Source organism: Delphinapterus leucas, chromosome 10 (genome assembly GCF_059928025.1).
Source record: "Delphinapterus leucas isolate spDelLeu-1000000601 "Yukka" chromosome 10, BTC_Dleu_Yukka2, whole genome shotgun sequence".
NCBI lineage: Eukaryota > Metazoa > Chordata > Mammalia > Artiodactyla > Monodontidae > Delphinapterus > Delphinapterus leucas.
The window spans coordinates 56,272,300-56,293,313 of NC_143138.1; the positions used below are offsets into that span (position 1 = coordinate 56,272,300).

The 21,014-nt window shown below is 44.2% G+C and overlaps 1 protein-coding gene across 1 annotated transcript in view; it reads left to right on the forward strand.

Moving 5' to 3' along the window:
• The first annotated feature begins 387 nt into the window (after nt 1-387).
• DCLK3 (doublecortin like kinase 3) overlaps nt 388-21,014 on the forward strand; it is a 32,861-nt gene continuing 12,234 nt past the window's right edge. Inside the window, exons 1-2 of the mRNA XM_089919875.1 lie at nt 388-436; nt 15,438-17,266. Of these exons, the coding sequence (XP_089776001.1) occupies nt 388-436; nt 15,438-17,266 (1,878 nt within the window). The remainder of the gene's footprint in view (nt 437-15,437; nt 17,267-21,014) is intronic.

Below are 21,014 nucleotides of genomic sequence, written 5' to 3' on the forward strand. Positions count from 1 at the left end.
TGTTCCACCGCACGGGTGATGTCCTGTTTTGATTACCTATCACATATCGCTTATTCACATTATGAAAATAAAGATACTGTTTGTTATAACACTACTTTAGGGAATCGTTTATGGGCCGCTTTCAAAATGCTAATGGTTGACCAGCATTCCTGGAAGGATACTTGGAACTTCTCTCTATAGCTTAGCTCTATAGCTTTGCTTCTCAAAGTGTGGTCCTTGGGCCTGCAGCATTGTATCACATGGGACCCTGTTAGAGCTGCAGAATCTCAGCCCCACCCTCGACCTGGACTGACTGAATTGGGACCTGCACTTTAACACGGTCCCCAGTGGTGTGTGTGCACATTAGCATTTGAGAAGCCCTGCCCTGTAGAACACGGTATATCGGAAATGGGAGGTGCTGGCTTTGCCACTTTAGCAGGATGCTCAAAGGAGGCAGGTGAGTGACAACAGGGAAAAGTTCATACTTTGGTCGTCAGTCCTTTTTGTCTTGGTGTGACCTGGGACATCTGGGGAGAGAGGAGAATACCTTCTGGCTTGCATGGAGTATGAAGATTCTTCAGACAAAATAAAACTAGCAGAGGAGGAAGTGGAAACTGTGATGTGATTATGAGATGGGTAGAATATGCAGGACCAGATCAGGGTGAGCGGAAAACTGAGGGAGGGAGGATGAGAATTATTGAGCGTGGTCAGAGATTAGCTTTGAAAACGAGGAACGACATGTAAGCTGGTTCACTTTAGAATCCCCTTGTAAACAACAGAGGCACTGCATAAAATGCATCACAATTTCAGGGTAGCTGGGACAGTAAAGGTCATCGTTAAATCAGCGAGTAGCTTAGAAAAAATGTATCAGGTATCTGTTGTAACAAGGACTGGCAAACATCCCTCACCGAGAGACCATAGAGGGCTCTTGTGCCAACATGCTGAGAGGCACTTGGGGAATTGGCATGGGAAGGTCAGCAGGTAAAAAGCAACCCAAAACTGGGGCACTTCTGAGATGAGAACTGGAAAACGTCTTTTTAATTACTCTGTTTCTGATGGCTTGGTTGATGTCCTCCTGGTAATAAAGAAGATTAGGTAGCGATGACGTTAATTAGAGTGTCATCAGTGATGACAGACAATAAATAGCATGGCATTTCATTTTATTACCTTACCCTTGTTAGTTTCCCCAGTTTTGATCAATACAGCCATTGGCCAGGCCTCCCAGTTACAAAACAGTAGCATTTTCGAGGCTTAGTAAAGGGCTGCGTTCCAATTTTTTATTCGTTTAGGAAATCCTCCTTGGGATGTTTGCATAATCAAATATAAGTTCGCAAATGTTTCTCCTGCCTCAGATTTGCATATGAGCAAAATGAGTTTGTTCCCAAACAAAGCCCTGGAAAAAGCCCAGGACAAATGATTACTCAGTGAAAAGGAAAATGATTTCAGCCAGTTCCACTCCATCTCCCACAGAAGAATGGAGGTGAATCGTCTCTTAGCACTGCCTACTGAGGCCATAAGTCTGGTGACACCATTAAGGAATGAAAGGTTGATAAAAGGGAAAGTATTTCAAGTGGAGCTTCCCTGCTAGGAAGGGGGATTACATGTCATTAGATGCATTACATTGACTTTTATTTTCCAGGCATTTTTGTGTTGTTGCACTGCATATTACCAGATGTTTTAAAACACCAATTTCCATTTCTTTTAATACTCAGGATTAGTAAATGCTTAAAGAGTGATTATGTATTATTTCTATCCTATAGCAATTTGGGTGTGACTCTCCCATTTCTTTTTCTACCATGTTATTATAGGAGCCAAGGCAAGAATTCCAAAGTGGATGCTGACCTTGGACGTAGTTTTTCTTTGTGGTGTAATTAGACATATGGGTTATGGTTAAAAAATGACTAGGAAGGGACTTGGCTGGTGGTGCAGTGGTTAAGACTCCACGCCCCCAATGCAGGGGGCCTGAGTTCGATCCCTGGTCAGGGAACTAGATCCCACATGGCATGCCGCAACTAAGAGTTTGCATGCCACAACTAAAGAGCCTGAGTGTCGCAAATAAGGAGCCCGCCTACTGCAACTAAGACCCAGCGCAACCAAATAAATAAATAAATATTTTTTAAAAAATGACTAGGAAAAGGTACACTCCCTTTGTTCTGATGAAAGAAGATAAGGAAAAGCTTCATTTTATCAGTATATTTTCATTACTTTGTCTTGACCCTAAACTTGATGATTAGCAGCCTGAACAAAGGAATAATAAATGATTAGAAAAGAAACTGGGTTCATGTGATTTCCAGTCATTTTGGTAGCCTTTTCAGTGGAAAAACAGAGAGATGACCGTTGTGAACCTGGGTTACGTTAATTCATCTGAATTGTGGTATCAGATAGGAGGCACAGTTGCTAGGAGCCAAACCCATTAGAGGTAATAACAGCAAAATGCTTATGCAGTAACTGAGCTTATTGGCTCACACCAGTCAGGTAATTCTAGGATCAGTGAACGTGAAGTTTCTCTCCCCACAGGAGCCGTATGCTTAGATCTGCCCAAGTGTTTCTCTTAATATCCTGTCCCTACTGGTTTTCTATTTCAGTCACTACATAAATGACAAATTCACCCTGTTGAGTCACATTTAGCATCGTGTACTCTTTGCCCTTGACATGTACGTGGATTTGGGGGAAAACCAAGGTTACAAGAGGTTGGAGAGGGAGATGGAAGAAAATAAACACAGTCTGAGTGCCCACTCTATGCTAAGCAGCCGGCAGGGGTGAGGTACCAAGTTTAGCCCATGTAGAAACTGAGGCTCAGAAATATCACATAATGTTCCCAAGGTCACACAGCTACTTAGAGCCTGGTAGGACCAGGATTTAAATTAGAGCTTCTGACCCCATGTTCACATTCTTTATGCAACTCTAAAATGAAGCTTTCACAAAACTCTGAAGAAATACGCTGCTCTTCCCTGCCTGTATTAGCTGTTCTTGACAAATGCTACCTTGGCACATTTACTGGTAGTCAGTGGATGTCTGTGATCGTGTTTTCTGTCAACGTTACTTGTTTCATCTAGTTAAGGTCTGTTGTGGGATGTCTACCAATGTGGAAACTAATGACACTCAATTATTTACAAGGAGAGCCAGAAGCCTGAGACATGATATATGTGCTGATGTTAGGACTGAAAACGGGTTTCCCAAATCTCATGTGCTTATCATATGTACTAGGACAGAGGAAGAGAGTTTGCATAATCCACAGTCTCTGCCTTTGGAGAGCCTGAGTTTAGTTGAGAATACTTACACCTTTGAAGATAAAGTAACAGTGAGCTGAGGTGTGCAAAAGGAAGGGTCTCAAGCATTCAAATGAAATGTTCCTTGAATGAACAGAGTGTCAGACGAGGGAGCTCTGACTGTGAACTTGTGAAGTCAGGGAGGGTTTGGTGGTGGATACGGGTCTCAGGTCTTACATGATGGTGAGGCTTGGATGGGTGGGAGAGTGACGGTGGAGTCGGGTTGGGATGGGTGAGGGGCCGCTGGATGAGGGAGCGCCTTCCATGTCAAGGGTTTGGCCCTCAAAGCTGCTACTAAGGAGTCACCATAGGCTCTTGAGCAGAGGAGTGGCTTCATGAAAGTTCTGCTGCATGCACGGGCTTGATGGGTGCTGGGGAAAAACCCTGTAGACATTTGTATTGGGGGCGTTTGAGGCAAAAGCAGCAGTATTGTCAAGTTGAGTCAATTTATGTTGCTGTACGAAATTAACCAAAAAATGATGCTACAAGAGCACCTTTTTCTGTACCCTTTCCTGGAAGCTGCTGGCTAGTGGCTGAGGAGTGGGGATTAGGATGTTTAATTTTTACTATCTATACCTCAATTAACTATTTATTGTTGGTGTAGGGACACAGGAGGAGTTATTATCCTAGATCATGTTAGGTTGAGCCATATGAAATTTCCATTTGGGGGTAATTGGTAGAACTACTGGTAATTTCATATGGTTCCACTTAATTGATTTTGTAAGTTGTTGTTGGAGACGAGTGGACACAGTCAGGTTATCTGGGTAGGTCCTGGGATAGCGCTGCTTACAGCCAGCCCCAGAGGCCTTGAGGGTGCTGTTTTCCTTGGGAGATGGGACTGTTCCTGGAGACTGAGCCCAGGGCCCCAGGGACATGCCAGGCTCTTCCTCTCCCTAATATTTGCCTATGGACCAGGCAGTCAGAATCTCCTGATTTTTTTTCTAAAGGAGAAAAATTTGCTCTGGAGCAAGAACTTTAAAGGAGGAAGGAGGGCTTGTGGAAGAGGGGATAAAAATAATTGCATCTTGGGACTTCCCTCGTGGTCCAGGGATTAAGACTTTGTACTTCCACTGCAGGATGTGTGGTTGGATCCCTGGTCGCAGAACGAAGATCCCGCAGGCCCCGCAGCGCGGCCAAAATAATAATAATAATGATAATTGCATCTTGAGGTTGTGTTTTCCCAGGACTCCCCAGTAGCACAATGCAGACAGAACCAGAAGTGCCATTCCTATAGCTCCTAATTATGTTGGGAAGGAGAGGGACCGAGTTCTCACTCTGGCCCCAGATTACAGAGGCTTTAAGTGAGTTTGAGAACGCCTGGGCAGTGGGCTGCGCATGCGTGACGGTGGTGATAGAGGCTGAGCTGCGCTGTCTTTACATCCTTCGTGTCCGCACCCTGAGATGGGACCACTCCTGTGGAGCTTCTCCTGGATTCAGGGATGGAGTGTGCCCAGAGTGCTCTCCTAACCACCGGGAATGAGGACAGCTTCTGAGCTAGGGTCTGCAGAAACTGGCTGGGCACAAGCATCCCAGAGCGTGCCCATCCCTCCCCCCCACCACTGCCCTCAGACTCTGGGTACCACAGGGCCTAGTCATCTGTCACTACACTCAAACTGCACAGTTTCACTATTTGGGACCCTGAGGTCTCATCACGACTTGCCTCTTTTGTCCTAAGTCACCACTCAACATGTGACCCACAGTGTCTGTCCTGTTCCAAGAGTACTGGTGTGTGTCTCCTGACATCCCATCTTGGACCTCCTTTGGGCCCCTCCTGAGCCCCCTTCCATAAACTCTCCTGCATCCCTTGTTCCTTTGTCCTCCTGGTTCTCCCCTGAACCTTCCCTGGAATAGAGAATTCTTTTCCCTTTCCTTAGCCTGACAAATACGTATTGCGGGTCCCACTCTGTGAGAAGCATCCTAAGGAAAACAAATGAGAAGACTTAGTCCCTTTGCACACATGCATCTGAAGGTTACCTTCCTTGGCATCCTTCCTGTTTCCTGAGGAAACATGAACTAGTGTGACTGCTGGAGACCTCTCTTCTCCTCTCTCAGCATCAACCCTCTCAGCCAAAAATGGAGGCAGATCAGAGAGTCTATGAGAAGAAAGGAACAACAGATGTACATAAATAAATAGTTTAGCTGTAAACAGGACTGGTAAGCTCATAAATCCTCAGCATGTGGGAAGATCAGTACCGGCCACCACTTGTCATCTAATCGGACACCTGTGTCTAGATGGAAATCATCTCAGAACAGATTGTATGTTATAATTAAAAACCAAAAAAACATTCTGTGTCAATATGCTGGGCCAAATTGCCCATGCTGGTACAACTGGACTTTCTGCTACAATTCAAACGCACTTAAAAATTATCATTTTGGGGGAGACCTTCAAGATGGTGGAGGAGTAAGACGTGGAGATCATCTTCCTCCCCACAAATACATCAGAAATACATCTACATGTGGAACAACTCCTACAGAACACCTACTGAATGCTGGCAGAAGACCTCAGACTTCCCAAAAGGCAAGAAACTCCCCACATACCTGGGTAGGGCAAAAGAAAAAACAGAGACAAAAGAATGCGGACGGGACCTGCATCTCAGGGAGGGAGCTGTGAAAGAGGAAAAGTTTCCACACTAGGAAGCCCCTTCACTGGCGGAGACGGTGGGTTGCCAGGGGGAAGCTTCGGAGCCACGGAGGAGAGCGCAGCAACAGGGATGCAGAGGGCAAAGTGGAGAGATTCCCGCACAGAGGATCGGTGCCGACCAGCACTCACCAGCCTGAGAGGCTTGTCTGCGCACCCACAGGGACGGGTGGGGGCTGGGGGCTGGGAGCTGAGGCTTGAGCCTCAGAGGTCAGATCGCAGGGAGAGGACTGGGGTTGGCTGCGTGAACACAGGATGAAGGGGGCTAGTGCGCCACAGCCAGCCAGGAGGGAGTCCGGGAAAAAGTCTGGAACTGCCGAAGAGGCAAGAGACTTTTTCTTGCCGCTTTGTTTCCTGGTGCGGGAGGAGAGGGGATTCAGAGTGCCGCTTAAAGGAGCTCCAGAGATGGGCGCCAGCCGCAGCTAACAGCGTGGACCCCAGAGACGGGGCATGAAACACTAAGGCTGCTGCTGCAGCCACCAAGAAACCTGTGTGCGAGCACAGGTCACCATCCACACCTCCCCTCCCGGGAGCCTGTGCAGCCCGCCACTGCCAGGGTCCTGTGATCCAGGGACAACTTCCTGGAGAGAAAACATGGCGCACCTCAGGCTGTTGCAATGTCATGCCGGCTTCTGCCGCCGCAGGCTCGCCCCGCATTCAGCACTCCTCCCTCCCCCCGGCCTGAGTGAGCCAGAGCCCCCGAATCAGCTGCTGCTTTAACCCCGTCCTGTCTGAGCGAAGAACAGACGCCCGCAGGCGACCAACACGCAGAGGCGCAGAGGCGGGGCCAAATCCAAAGCTGAACCCCAGGAGCTGTGCAAACAAAGAAGAGAAAGGGAAATCTCTCCCAGCAGCCTCAGGAGCAAAGGATTAAATCTCCACAATCAACTTGATCTACCCTGCATCAGTGGAACACGTGAATAGACAATAAATCATCCCAAAATTGAGGCAGTGGACTTTGGGAGCAACTGTAGACTTGGGGTTTGCTTTCTGCATCTAATTTGTTTTTGGTTTTATGTTTATCTTAGTTTAGTATTTAGAGTTATTGTTCTAGGGTCTGTCTGTCCGTTTTTTGTTTTTGTTTTTTAGTATAGTTTTTAGTGCTGGTTATCATTGGTGGATTTATTTTTTGGTTTGGTTGCTCTCTTTCTTTATTTTTCTATTTTTAATTACTTTAATTTTTTTATTTTTAATAATTTTAAATTATTTTTTATTTTAATAACTTTATTTTATTTTATTTTTTCTTTCTTTTTCTGCTCCTTTTTCTTCTGAGCCATGTGGCTGACAGGGTCTTGGTGCTCCAGCAGGGTGTCAGGTCTGTGCCTCTGAGGTGGGAGAGCCGAGTTCAGGACATTGGTCCACCAGAGACCACGTAATATCAAACGGCAGAAGCTCTCCCAGAGATCTCCATCTCAACACTAAGACCCAGTTCCACTCAATGACCAGCAAGCTACAGTGCTAGACACCCTATGCCAAACAACTAGCAAGGCAGCAACACAACCCCACCCATTAGCACAGAGGCTTCCTAAAATCATAATAATGTCAGAGACACCCCAAAACACACCACCAGACACTGTCCTGCCCACCAGAAAGACAAGATCCAGCCTCATCCACCAGAACACTGGTGGAGGCACCAGTCCCCTCCACCAGGAGGCCTACACAAGCCACTGAACCAACCTTACACACTGGGGGCAGACACCAAAAACAATGGGAACTATGAACCTGCAGCCTGCAAAAAGGAGACCCCAAACACAGTAAGTTAAGCAAAATGAGAAGACAGAGAAACACACAGCAGATGAAGGAGCAAGGTAAAAACCCACCAGACCAAAGAAACGAAGAGGAAATAGGCAGTCTACCTGAAAAAGAACTCAGAGTAATGGTAGTAAAGATGATCCAAAATCTCAGAAATAGAATGGAGAAAATACAAGAAATGTTTAACAAGGACCTAGAAGAACTAAACAGCAAACAAACAATGATGAACAACACAATAAATGAAATTAAAAATTCTCTAGAAGGAATCAATAGCAAAATAACTGAGGCAGAAGAATGCATAAGTGATCTGGAAGATAAAACAGTGGAAATAACTACCAGAGCAGAATAAAGAAAAAAAGAATGAGAAGAATTGAGGACAGTCTCAGAGACCTCTGGGACAACATTAAACACACCAACATAAGAATTATAGGGGTCCCAGAAGAAGAGGAGAAAAAGAAAGGGACTGAGAAAATATTTGAAGAGATTATAATTGAAAACTTCCCTAATATGGCAAAGGAAATAGTCAATCAAGTCCAAGAAGTGCAGAGAGTCCCATACAGGATAAATCCAAGGAGAAATATGCCAAGACACGTATTAATCAAACTGTCAAAAATTAAATACAAAGAAAAAATATTAAAAGCAGCAAGGGAAAAACAACAAATAACATACAAGGGAATCCCCATAAGGTTAACAGCTGATCTTTCAGCAGAAACACTGCAAGCCAGAAGGGTGTGGCAGGACATATTTAAAGTGATGAAAGGGAAAAACCTACAGCCAAGATTACTCTACCCAGGAAGGATCTCATTCAGATTCGATGGAGAAATCAAAACCTTTACAGACAAGCAAAAGCTAAGAGAATTCAGCATCACCAAACCAGCTTTACAACAATTGCTAAAGGAATTTCTCTAGGCAGGAAACGCAAGAGAAGGAAAAGACTTACCATAACAAACCCAAAACGATTAAGAAAATGGTAATAGGAACATACATATCGATAACTACCTTAAATGTAAATGGATTAAATGCTCCAACCAAAAGACATAGACTGGCTGAATGGATATAAAAACAAGACCTGTATATATGCTGTCTACAAGAGACCCACTTCAGACCTAGGGACACATACAGACTGAAAGTGAGGGGATGGAAAAAGATACTCCATGCAAATGGAAATCAAAAGAAAGCTGGACTAGCAATTCTCATATCAGACAAAATAGACTTTAAAATAAAGATTATTACAAGAGACAAAGAGGACACTACATAATGATCAAGGGATCGATCCAAGAAGAAGATATAACAATTGTAAATATTTATGCACCCAACATAGGAGCACCTCAATACATAAGGCAAATACTAACAGCCATAAAAGGGGAGATTGACAGTAACACATTCGTAGTAGGGGACTTTAGTGGGGTGCTAAAGATCATCCAAAATGAAAATAAATAAGGAAACACAAGCTTTAAATGATACATTAAACAAGATAGACTTAATTGATATTTATAGGACATTCCATTCAAAACCAAGAGAATACACTTTCAAGTGCTCATGGAACATTCTCTGGATAGATCATATCTTGGGTCACAAATCAAGTCTTGGTAAATTTAAGAAAATTGAAATTTTATCAAGTATCTTTTCTGACCACAACGCTATGAGACTAGATATCAATTACAGGAAAAAAATACGAACACATGGAGGCTAAACAATACACTACTAAATAACCAAGAGATCACTGAAGAAATCAAAGAGGAAATCAAAAAATACCTAGAAACAAATGACAGTGAAAACACGATGACCCAAAACCTATGGGATGCAACAAAAGCAGTTCTAAGAGGGAAGTTTATAGCAATACAGTCCTACCCCAAGAAACAAGAAACATCTCAAATAAATGACCTAACCTTACACCTGAAGCAATTAGAGAAAGAAGAACAAAAAACCCCCAAAGTTAGCAGAAGGAAAGAAATCATAAAGATCAGTTCAGAAATAAATGAAAAAGAAATGAACAGAGCAATAGCAAAGATCAATAAAACTAAAAGCTGGTTCTTTGAGAAGATAAACAAAATTGATAAACCATTAGCCAGACTCATTAGGAAAAAAAGGGAGAACACTCACATCAATAGAATTAGAAATGAAGAAGTAACAACTGACACTGCAGAAATACAAAGGATCATGAGAGACTACTACAAGCAACTCTATGCCCATAAAATGGACAACCTGGAAGAAATGGACAAATTCTTAGAAAAGCACAACTTTCCGAGACTGAACCAGGAAGAAATAGAAAATATAAACAGACCAATCACAAGCACTGAAATTGAGACTGTGATTAAAAATCTTCCAACAGACAAAAGCCCAGGACCAGATGGTTTCACAGGCGAATTCTATCAAACATTTAGAGAAGAGTTAACACCTAGCCTTCTCAAACTCTTCCAAAATATAGCAGAGGGAGGAACACTCCCAAACTCATTCTACGAGGCCACCATCACCCTGATACCAAAACCACACAAAGATGTCACAAAGAAAGAAAACAGCAGGCCAATATCACTGATGAACATAGTTGCAAAAATTCTCAACAAAATACTAGCAAACAGAATCCAACAGCACAGTAAAAGGATCATACACCATGATCAAGTGGGGTTTATCCCAGGAATGCAAAGATGCTTCAATATACACAAATCAATCAACATGATACACCATATTAACAAATTGAAGGAGAAAAACCATATGATCATCACAATAGATACAGAAAAAGCTTTCAACAAAATTCAACACCCATTTATGATAAAAACTCTCCAGAAAGTAGGCATAAAGGGAACTTACCTCAACATAATAAAGGCCATATACGACAAACCCACAGCCAACATCATTCTCAATGGTGAAAAACTGAAACCATTTCCTCTAACATCAGGAACAAAACAAGGTTGTCCACTCTTGCCACTGTTATTCAACATAGTTTTGGAAGGTTTAGCCACAGCAATCAGAGAAGAGAAAGAAATAAAAGGAATCCAAATCAGAAAAGAAGAAGTAAAGCTGTCACTGTTTGCAGATAACATGTTACTCTACATAGAGAATCCTAAAGATGCTACCAGAAAACTGCTAGAGCTAATCAATGAATTTGGTAAAGTAGCAGGATACAAAATTAATGCACAGAAATCTCTTGCATTCCTATACACTAATGATGAAAAATATGAAAGAGAAATTAAGGAAACACTCCCATTTACCACTGCAACAAAAAGAATAAAATACCTAGGAATAAACCTACGTAAGGAGACAAAAGACCTGTATGCAGAAAACTATAAGACACTGATGAAAGAAATTAAAGATGATACAAACAGATGGAGAGATATGCCATGTTCTTGGGTTGGAAGAATCAACACTGTGAAAATGACTATACTACCCAAAGCAATCTACAGATTCAATGCAATCCCTGTCAAACTACCAATGGCATTTTTTACAGAAGTAGAACAAAAAATTGCACAATTTGTTTGGAAACACAAAAGACCCTGAATAGCCAAAGCAATCTTGAGAGAAAAATGGGGCTGGAGGAATCAGGCTCCCGGAATTCAGACTATACTACAAAGCTACATTAATCAAGACAGTATGGTACTGGCACAAAAGCAGAGATATACATCAATGGAACAGGATAGAAAGCCCAGAGGTAAACCCACACACATAAGGTCACCTTATTTTTGATAAGGAGGCAAGAATATACAATGGAGAAAAGGCAGCCTCTTTAATAAGTTGTGCTGGGTAAACTGGACAGCTACATGTAAAAGAATGAAATTAGAACACTCCCTAACACCATACAGAAAAATAAACTCAAAATGGATTAAAGACCTAAATGTAAGGCCAGAAGCTATAAAACTCTCAGAGGAAAACATAGGCAGAACACTCTATGACATAAATCACAGCAAGATCCTTTTTGACCCACCTCCTAGAGAAATGGAAATAAAAATAAACAAATGGGACCTAATGAAACTAAAAAGCTTTTGCACAGCAAAGGAGACCATTAACAAGATGAAAAGACAACCCTCAGAATGGGAGAAAATATTTGCAAATGAAGCAACTGACAAAGGATTGATCTCCAAAATTTACAAGTAGCTCATGCAGCTCAATTTAAAAAAAACAAACAAACCAATCCAAAAATGGGCAGAAGACCTAAATAGACATTTCTCCAAAGAAGATATACAGATTGCCAACAAACACATGAAAGGATGCTCAACATCACTAATCATTAGAGAAATGCAAATCAAAACTACAATGAGGTATCACCTCACACCAGTCAGAATGGCCATCATCAAAAAATCTACAAGCAATAAATGCTGGAGAGAGTGTGGAGAAAAGGGAACCCTCTTGCACTGTTCTTGGGCACGTAAATTGATACAACCACTGTGGAGAACAGTATGGAGTTTCCTTAAAAAACTAAAAATAGAATTACCGTATGATCCAGCAATCCCACTACTGGGCATATACCCTGAAAAAACCATAATTCAAAAAGAATCATGTACCACAATGTTCATTGCAGCTCTATTTACAATAGCCAGGACATGGAAGCAACCTAAATGTCCATCGACAGATGAATGGTTAAAGAAGATGTGGCACATATATACAATGGAATACTACTCAGCCATAAAAAGAAATGAAATTGAGTTATTTGTAATGAGGTGGATGGACCTAGAGTCTGTCATACAGAGTGAAGTAAGTCAGAAAGAGAAAAACAAATACCATATGGTAACACATATATATGGCATCTAAAAAAAAAAATTGGTTCTGAAGAACCTAGGGGCAGGACAGGGATAAAGATGCAAACGTAGAGAATGGACTTGAGGAAACGTGGAGGGGGAAGAGTAAGCTGGGACGAAGTGAGAGAGTGGCATGGACATATAGACACTATCAAATGTAAAATAGATAGCTAGTAGGAAGCAGCCGCATAGCACAAGGAGATCAGCTCGGTGCTTTGTGACCACCTAGAGGGGTGGGATAGGGAGGGTGGGAGGGAGACGCAAGAGGGAGGACATATGGGGATATATGTATATGTATAGCTGATTCACTTTGTTATAAAGCAGAAACTAACACACCATTGTAAAGCAGTTATACTCCAATAAAGATGTCAAAAAAATTATCATTTTTATCTTCTTTTTAAAGGAAGCATAAATGGCAGATTGCTGCACGTAGGATATGACATACGGATCCTGTGGGGCAACTTTAATAATTAACCACTCTCATGGTTTAACTGAATCCCACATTCTGTCATTTTCCTGTTTCCTTTCCTGACCTGGACAAGAAAAGGAGATTGAACCACTTTTGTCTCAAGTACAGTCACACCTTGGAGCTGTCGCGGGTTTGGTTCCTGAGCACTGCAATAAAGCGAATATCCCAATAAAGGAAGTTACACAAATTTTTTGATTTTGCAGTGCATATTAAAGTTTTGTTTACACTCTACCATAGTCTATTAAGTGTGCAATAGCATTATGTCTTAAAAAACAATGTACAGATGGACCTAGAGAGTGTCGTACAGAACTAAGTAAGTCAGAAAGAGAAAAACAAGTACCATATATTAACACATATATGTGGAATCTAGAAAAATGGTATAGATGATCTCATTTGCAAAGCAGAAATAGAGACACAGGCGTAGAGAACAAATGTATGGATACCAAGGGGGAAAGGGGATGGGGTGGGAGGAATTGGGAGATTGGGATTGACACCTATACACTATTGATACTATGTATAAAATAGGGAACTCTACTTAATGCACCGTGGTGATCTAAATGGGAAGGAAATCCAGAAAAGTGGGGATATAAGTATAGCTGATTCATTTTGCTGTACAGTAGAAATTAACACAACATTGTAAAGCAACTATACTCCAACAAAAATTAATTTAAAAAAAGAAAGTATAAATTGGGAAAAAAGACAATGTACATACATTAATATAAAAATACCTTGTTGGTAAAAAATGCTAACCATCATCTGAGCCTTCAGTGAGTCATAGGAGTAACATCTAAGATCCCTGATCACAGATCACCATCACAAATATAACAATAATGACCAAATTTGAAATATTGTGAGAGTTACCAAAATGTGACATAGAGACACGAAGGGAGCAAATGCTATTTGGAAAAATAGCCGATAGACTTGCTTGACCCAGGGTTGCCACAAACCTTCAGCTGATAAAAAATGCAATATCTTCAAAGCATAATAAGGTGAAACACAATAAAATGAGGTAAGGCTGGGTACATTTGACCAGGAAATACAGAGTCTTGTTTTATTCATTTATTCAGTTTATCAGGAAACACCATGAGAATGAGCACATTCTCATTATTAATATAATATTAATATTAATATGACCTTGGTTTCTTTCTTTCCTTTTTTTAATACCAAAAGGAAAAACCATTTGGAGAAGACCACCTTGTCATGTTGGCCCATGAGTTCCTTTGCTACCAAAATGAAATGATCATACAAAAGAGATATTAAGATCATAAGGACAGGGGACTTCCCTGGTGATCCAGTGGTTAAGACCCCATGCTTTCAATGTAGGGGGCGCGGGTTTGATCCCTGGTTGAGGAACTAGGATCCGACATGCCGTGTGGCAAAAAATTTGACATAAAGTAATTGCAAAAAAAAAAGGGAAATAAATTTGAACTGTAGGAATAAAATCTATATTTAAAAAAATCATAAGGACAATATTAACAACTGGCTATCACTGTGCCCTTTCTGTGTGTCAAGCACTCCTTCAAGTGAATCGTAATCATTTTCTCATTTACTCTTCACAAAAATCCTGGGAGGAAGTTGTTATCATTCTCACTTCATAGATGGAAAAAAAAAAACAGAACGTGGGTAATTTGTCCAAGTTCATGCAAAGAATCAGTGGCCATGCCAGGATTCAAATCCAGATATGTCTCAAATTCTGCGATCATAACCTCTTCACATCTTGCCTCACCCTGAGTGGGTTGAAAGTCAAGCTGAGAAAACTGTTCTTGGCAAAGAAGTGGGTAAGATTTGGATTCTTTAGTGGTGAGGGGAAATCTGGAAGGGAATAGATACGTATATGTGTGTGTGCCTGGGTCACTTTACTGTGTACCTGAAACTAACACAACATTGTGGATTAACTATACTTTAATTTTTAAAAAATGGAAAACATAAAAATAAAGCCGTATTGACTTAGCAAGGAAAAAAAAAGATTTGGGTTTTTTAAAGTTCCAGAAAGTTCTGACCTCTTGTTGGTATTTCCTGGGCAGCAAACGTTGGACCTTTTATCTCAGCTGTAGATTCTTGAAGCTCAGCTTACTTTAGGGTAGCGGGAGTTGCATCCAGGGTTAGGCCTTGCCTGGAAGGGGACCCCAAGGCGTGGTCCGCCCTGCTCCCCGTAAGGCCTGAGGAGGCACCTCAGGCCCAGTGCCAACTCCATTCTGCACTCCTGGTCTCTCTTGGCCTAACCGGTAAAGGCTCCACTGTTTCAAGCAGATCCTCAACGAGCACACTTATAACTTGTAACAGCATCAGTCTTCTTTAGTAAAGGTTTGGTGAAGGTCAGAGGCTTTTTTTTTTTTTTTTTTTTTTTTTTTGCGGTACGCGGCCCTCTCACTGCTGTGGCCTCTCCCGTTGCGGAGCACAGGCTCCGGACACGCAGGCTCAGCGGCCATGGCTCACGGGCCCAGCCACTCCGCGGCATGTGGGATCTTCCCGGACCGGGGCACGAACCCGTGTCCCCTGCATCGGCAGGCGGACTTGCAACCACTGCGCCACCAGGGAAGACCCCAGAAGGCTGTTTGAACCCCTTGGACTAATACTGTTTTGTCCTTTTTCCCCTGCAGGATATCGAGGTCTCTGTGAACATTCTCTAAAATGTTTAAGCTCGAAAATCACGGAGCGGAAGCTGCAGGGCACGTGGCTGCCTGCTGGCCGAGGGAGCCTGGAGAAACCATTCCTGGGGCCTCGAGGCTCCTTGGTGCCCATGTTCAGCCCCCAGGGTAGCCTTCACCCTGTCCACGCTGACAGCAGCCTGCTGAAGCCCAGGGTCGTGACCGTGGTCAAGCTGGGTGGGCAACCCCTCCGCAAGATCACACTGCTCCTCAACAGACGGTCGGTGCAGACCTTCGAGCAGCTCTTGGCCGACGTCTCAGAGGCCCTGGGCTTTCCCAGATGGAAGAGTGACCGCGTGAGGAAGCTGTTCAACCTCAAGGGCAGGGAAATCAGGAGTGTGTCCGATTTCTTCAGGGAAGGGGATGCTTTCATAGCCGTGGGCAAAGAGCCACTGACGCTGAAGAACATCCAGGTGGCTATAGAGGAACTGTACCCCAGCAAAGCCCGGGCCCTGACCTTGACCCAGCACAGCCGGGTCCCCTCTCCAAGGCTGAGAAGCAGGCTTTATAATAAGGCTCTGAAAGGGGGTCACCACTGTGGGGAGACCGAGACCACCAAGAGCTGCAGTGAGGCTGCCAGGTCCCAGGCTGCCATCAGACATCAGGGGAGGACCCCCGTGGAGGACAGGGTGAGGGGGAAGTGGGAGCCTGAACCCAGCAGCAAGGTGCCCAGGGATGCCACCCTGGAGAGGCATGCTAGCGGAGAGAATCACCTGGGGGTGGAGATTGAAAAGACGTCGGGGGAAATAATCAGGTGTGAGAAGTGTAAGCGGGAAAGAGAGCTCCCGCAGAGCCTGCAGAGGGAGCGGCTCTCTCTGGGCACCAGCGAGCTGGACCTGGGCAGGTGCCCCAGCTATGACGTAGAGAGGCTGGTGAGGGCCAGGAGCTGCAGGAGGTCCCCTGAGGAGAAGCCCCAGGGTGAGGAGGAAGGTTGGAAGGAGGGCACCCGGAGCAGTCCCGGGCACCCACCTCAGGAGCCGAGGAGACCCAGCAAAAGCACTGACAAGAAAGAGGACCGAGACCCAGGAGGCCAGGAAGGTCATGGCCCAGCAGCAGCCAAGGCCAAGAGGGACGTTGTCGGGGAAGCCCAGCCCATAAGAGAGGAGAAAGACAGCAGGACCGTAGGCAGGAGCAAGCAGGGAGGCTGGCTCCGGAGGGAGCATCCTTCCGACCTCGACACAGAGAAGCTCCCCAGGACCAGAGGGGATGCGCAGGAGGCAGAAAAGGAGAAAAAGCCGGGTGCGTCCGGAGGGAGGAGGATGGTTTCCCGAGATAAGCCGCCGGCCAGGGTAGAAAAGGAGCCCAAGACGAGGCCGGAGGAAAGCAAGGCGGAGCGGCCGGGCGGCAGGAGGCGGCGGCCCGCGGGCATCCTGGCGGCCGATGTGCGCAAGCAGTACGAGCCAGGCCGCGTGATCGGGGACGGGAACTTCGCGGTGGTGAAGGAGTGCAGGCACCGCGGCACCCAGCAGGCCTACGCCATGAAGATCATAGACAAGTCCAAGCTCAAGGGGAAGGAGGACATGGTCGACAGCGAGATCCTGATCATCCAGAGCCTCTCTCACCCCAACATCGTGAAACTGCATCAAGTGTATGAAACGGACGCGGAGATCTACCTGATCATGGAGTACGTGCAGGGAGGGGACCTTTTCGATGCCATTATAGAAAGTGTGAAGTTCCCGGAGCGCGACGCTGCCCTTATGCTCATGGACTTGTGCAAGGCGCTTGTGCACATGCACGACAAGAGCATCGTCCACCGGGACCTCAAGCCGGAAAACCTGCTGGTAAGCCCCGCCCTGGCTGCGGTGGAAGAGGGAGGTTATAAAACATGGGATACCGGAAGTCCGAACGGGCTCCTGCTCTGGTACCCTTGTGCGCTAGAGCATTACCTTTATGGTCTTTTTTTTTTTTTTAACATACTCGTTTCAGTATTTAAAACTTTGGTTGTAGTTCATAAATTGCAGAGATAAATGGGTTTTGATTAAATTATTGAGAAAGAAGTCTTCCAGTTTAAACAAAATGGAAACTGTTTCCTCATGCCTGGGAGAAAAATATTTTCACCTTGACAGTGATCAGGTGGACTTCATTTCTTGGGTATTTGCACATCCTCTGGCCTAGGTGCTAGGGGTGTCTGCTGGTAGCAGCTCCCCCTGCAGGCTTTGAGCCCACCCTCCCACCAAAAGTCTCCCTGGCCCTTCTGCAGAAGAGGTCTTGCCGCAGGAATTCAAATGGCTCAGTACTGGGAATTCCCAGTTGGTCCAGTGGTTAGGACTGCAAGCTTCCACTGCAGGGGGCCTGGGTTTGATCCCTGGCCAGGGAACTAAGATCCCGAAAGCCTCTAGCATCAATCCTTTCATCTCTCTGGGCCGTTGTTTCCTCACTTATAAAAGAGAAATAGTAATAGTACCTGTCTTAGAAGGTTCAGGGAGGATTGAGCACGGGAGCTGGCCTGGCACACACAGCTCAGCTGTTCTGTTTTTGGATGTAAACAATCTCCCAAAGCACCAACATCAAATAAGGACACTCTAGGACCATGATGGATCCAGACAAAAGCAAGACCTCATCATCATCATGTCCAAATCCAGATAAGAACAAGATTGTCCAGACCACAAATGGGGCTACATTTTCCCTTTTGGGTGACTATGATTCACTGCCCCACCTTCCTCCCACCTCCTAGATAAGAATTACCAAGATGCCCAATCATAGAATTACCCTCACTTCCTGACAGTATCCAGTTCAGAGCAAAATCCTGCTTCCATGAACCCTCTCCCAAGTCACCTAACACAATCCACCTCTTACAAGTTCATTGAACACCCTCTCACTTAGATGCCTGGATCCCCAAGGTGTTGGGGATCTCCCTTGTTGCAATGAGTCAGTCAGCCCAGTGTGTTCCTGAATTTCAAGTGTGTTCCTGGTGGGCTTCGTTAGGACAGTGCACTTCACGTGTTCCCTCGCTGGCCCCTTTGTCCCACTTTCTTCTTTGTAGCCCCAATCACCACCTGATATGTTCCATATTTATTCTTCTATTTTCTTTTTCCTCCTCCTGGAAAGTTCTGTGACCCCAGGAACATTGTTTTATTCAGACTGTACCTTGAAAACGACATCAGTTCTGTCACATAGTGGAGATTCAATAAATATCAGTTGGATGAAAGAATGAATACAGACCCCAGCATGCTGCCTGGCAAATGGCAAGCATTCCATCAGTGGCAGCTACTCTCATTATTACTGTGTTAGGAATGAGTCTGATATTAAGGTGGGCATCATGAAGAAGAATCCAAAGCCAGATTGCTGCACATGAAGCCATAGTAAATGGAGGCAGTGATCTTCGTGAGCCAGTTTTTTTTTTTTTTTTTGAGCGGTGGGCGGTGGGGGGGTGCAGTGGAGGGGAAAGGAGTTCACCTGTTTCCTTTAATTTCATGGCTGTAGAGCCAGCCTGGAAACATCATCCCAGTACATTCATCTGCCTGTAAGCTGCTCCCACAAGCAGAATGATTTCTGAGTGAGTCGAGCTAATTATCTGGTGAAGTGAGGTCTACATTGACCCCTAAATCAAGCAGCCTTGTTTTGGTCCAGATTCATAGAATTGCAGATCATTGACTGGTTGCCTGAATGGTCTGAATTACCAGGGAATAAATCTCCCTTTGAAGAATTTCATTTTTGTTTTTTGGGTTTTTTGGGCACACTGCACAGCTTGCAGGATCTTAGTTCCCCAACCAGGGATTGAACCCAGGCCCACGGCCGTGAAAGTGCCGAGTCCTAAGCACTGGACCACCAGGGAATTCCCTAAGAATTCCATTTTTAAATCATATTTTAAAACAAATTTTTTAAATTAATTTATTTTATTTTTGGCTGTGTTGGGTCTTCGTTGCTGCACGCAGGCTTTTCTCTAGTTGTGGCAAGCGGGGGCTACTCTTCACTGCGGTGCACAGGCTTCTCGTTGTGGTGGCGTCTCTTGCTGTGGAGCACGGGCTCTAGGCGCTCAGGCTTCAGTAGTTGTGGCACTCGGGCCCAGTGGTTGTAGCTCACGGGCTCTAGAGTGCAGGCTCGGTAGTTGTGGAGCACGGGCTTAGTTGCTCTGCGGCACGTGGGATCTTCTCGGACCAGGGCTCGAACCCTTATCCCCTACGTTGGCAGGCAGATTCTTAGCCACTGTGCCACCAGGGAAGCCCAAGAATTCCATTTTTGCATGAGCTAAGTGTTCTCATCCTTTTTTCACTTGCTTTTTGTTTCTGTTTTTTGGGTCTGAGCCCAAGTTTTTCCCATGTGTGATGTGCCGGACCCTGTTTACAATGGCACTTTGGAATCATGACAGAGCAGTGTTCTTTACAGATCCTCTGATGTTTTCACCAAATTGCATAAGCAGGAGGAATTCTGACTAGAGGCCTGGGTGGGTCCCATGAACAGAACATTTTGGGCCTGTGCTTAATAAAGCATCAGAACAGTGATACATGTTCTCGAGGATGTGGAGTGAGATCCTTTACCCTATAGGATCGTTTTCTTTTGGGGATAGTCATCTGAGCTTGCATTTTCTCCACAAGGTCCTGGAACCAATCTGTCGAGCTGGCCCATCTCTTGGGCAATAGAGACTGTCACTTGTGTTAAGGGATTGACTTGTCAGCAGTTTTTAAAATGGAGAAAGTCAGCACTTGCAGGTGGCATATAGAGATTTGCTTCAGGAAATAAAAAATTGCAAGGAATACATTTAGTGTGGACAAGCTAGCTGCCTCTGAGAAGTCATTTGGCAACACCTTCATGGATTTAAATGTCAGTTCATATGTGTTTTAGTGCCCTTAAAGGCAGTGAAGTGTGTGTGTGTGTGTCTGTGTGTGTGTGTGTCCTGAGAGAGAGCAAAAACTGCAGAGGAGCTATAATTTTTCAGTCTAATACATGAGTTGTTTATTGGTGTTAATTGTAATTGATATTTCGACCCTTTTTTCTGATTTTAAAGAAAGCCCACTTTTTTTATTGTATCCTTTTTTTTACATCTTTATTGGCATTTAATTGCTTTACAATGTTGTGTTAGTTTCTGCTTTATAACAAAGTGAATCAGCTATATGTATACATATATCCCCATATCCCCTCCCTCTTGCGTCTCCCTCCCACCCTCCCTATCCCACCCCTCTAGGTGGTCACAAAGCACCAAGCAAGAAAGCCTACTTTTTTGTTTTTTTAAATAAAAACCTTCTTTCATGGTGGCAAGTCTCCTTCAGAAGCTGCAAAAAGCTACAGATCTGAGCCATCTTTGGTGGCATAGGGTAACATCTTTTCTGTCTTGTGGATAATCTGTCAGCTGGTGTTTTTCAGAATGAGTGGGCCTGTCACATTTCTAAATCGTGTCTGTCCTTTTTCCAGATGAGTGAAGTTGAATATATTGTTATGTCAGACTTTAAATGCTACCTAACAGAAGTTCTTTGTGGTTTTTCAGACAAAGATCTGGGGAGTGTTGGATTTGACAATAGACTCATTGTCTGAGTTTAGAAAGGTGTCATCTCTAAACCTGTTGTTAGGATAATTATGTTGCAAACTTGGCTG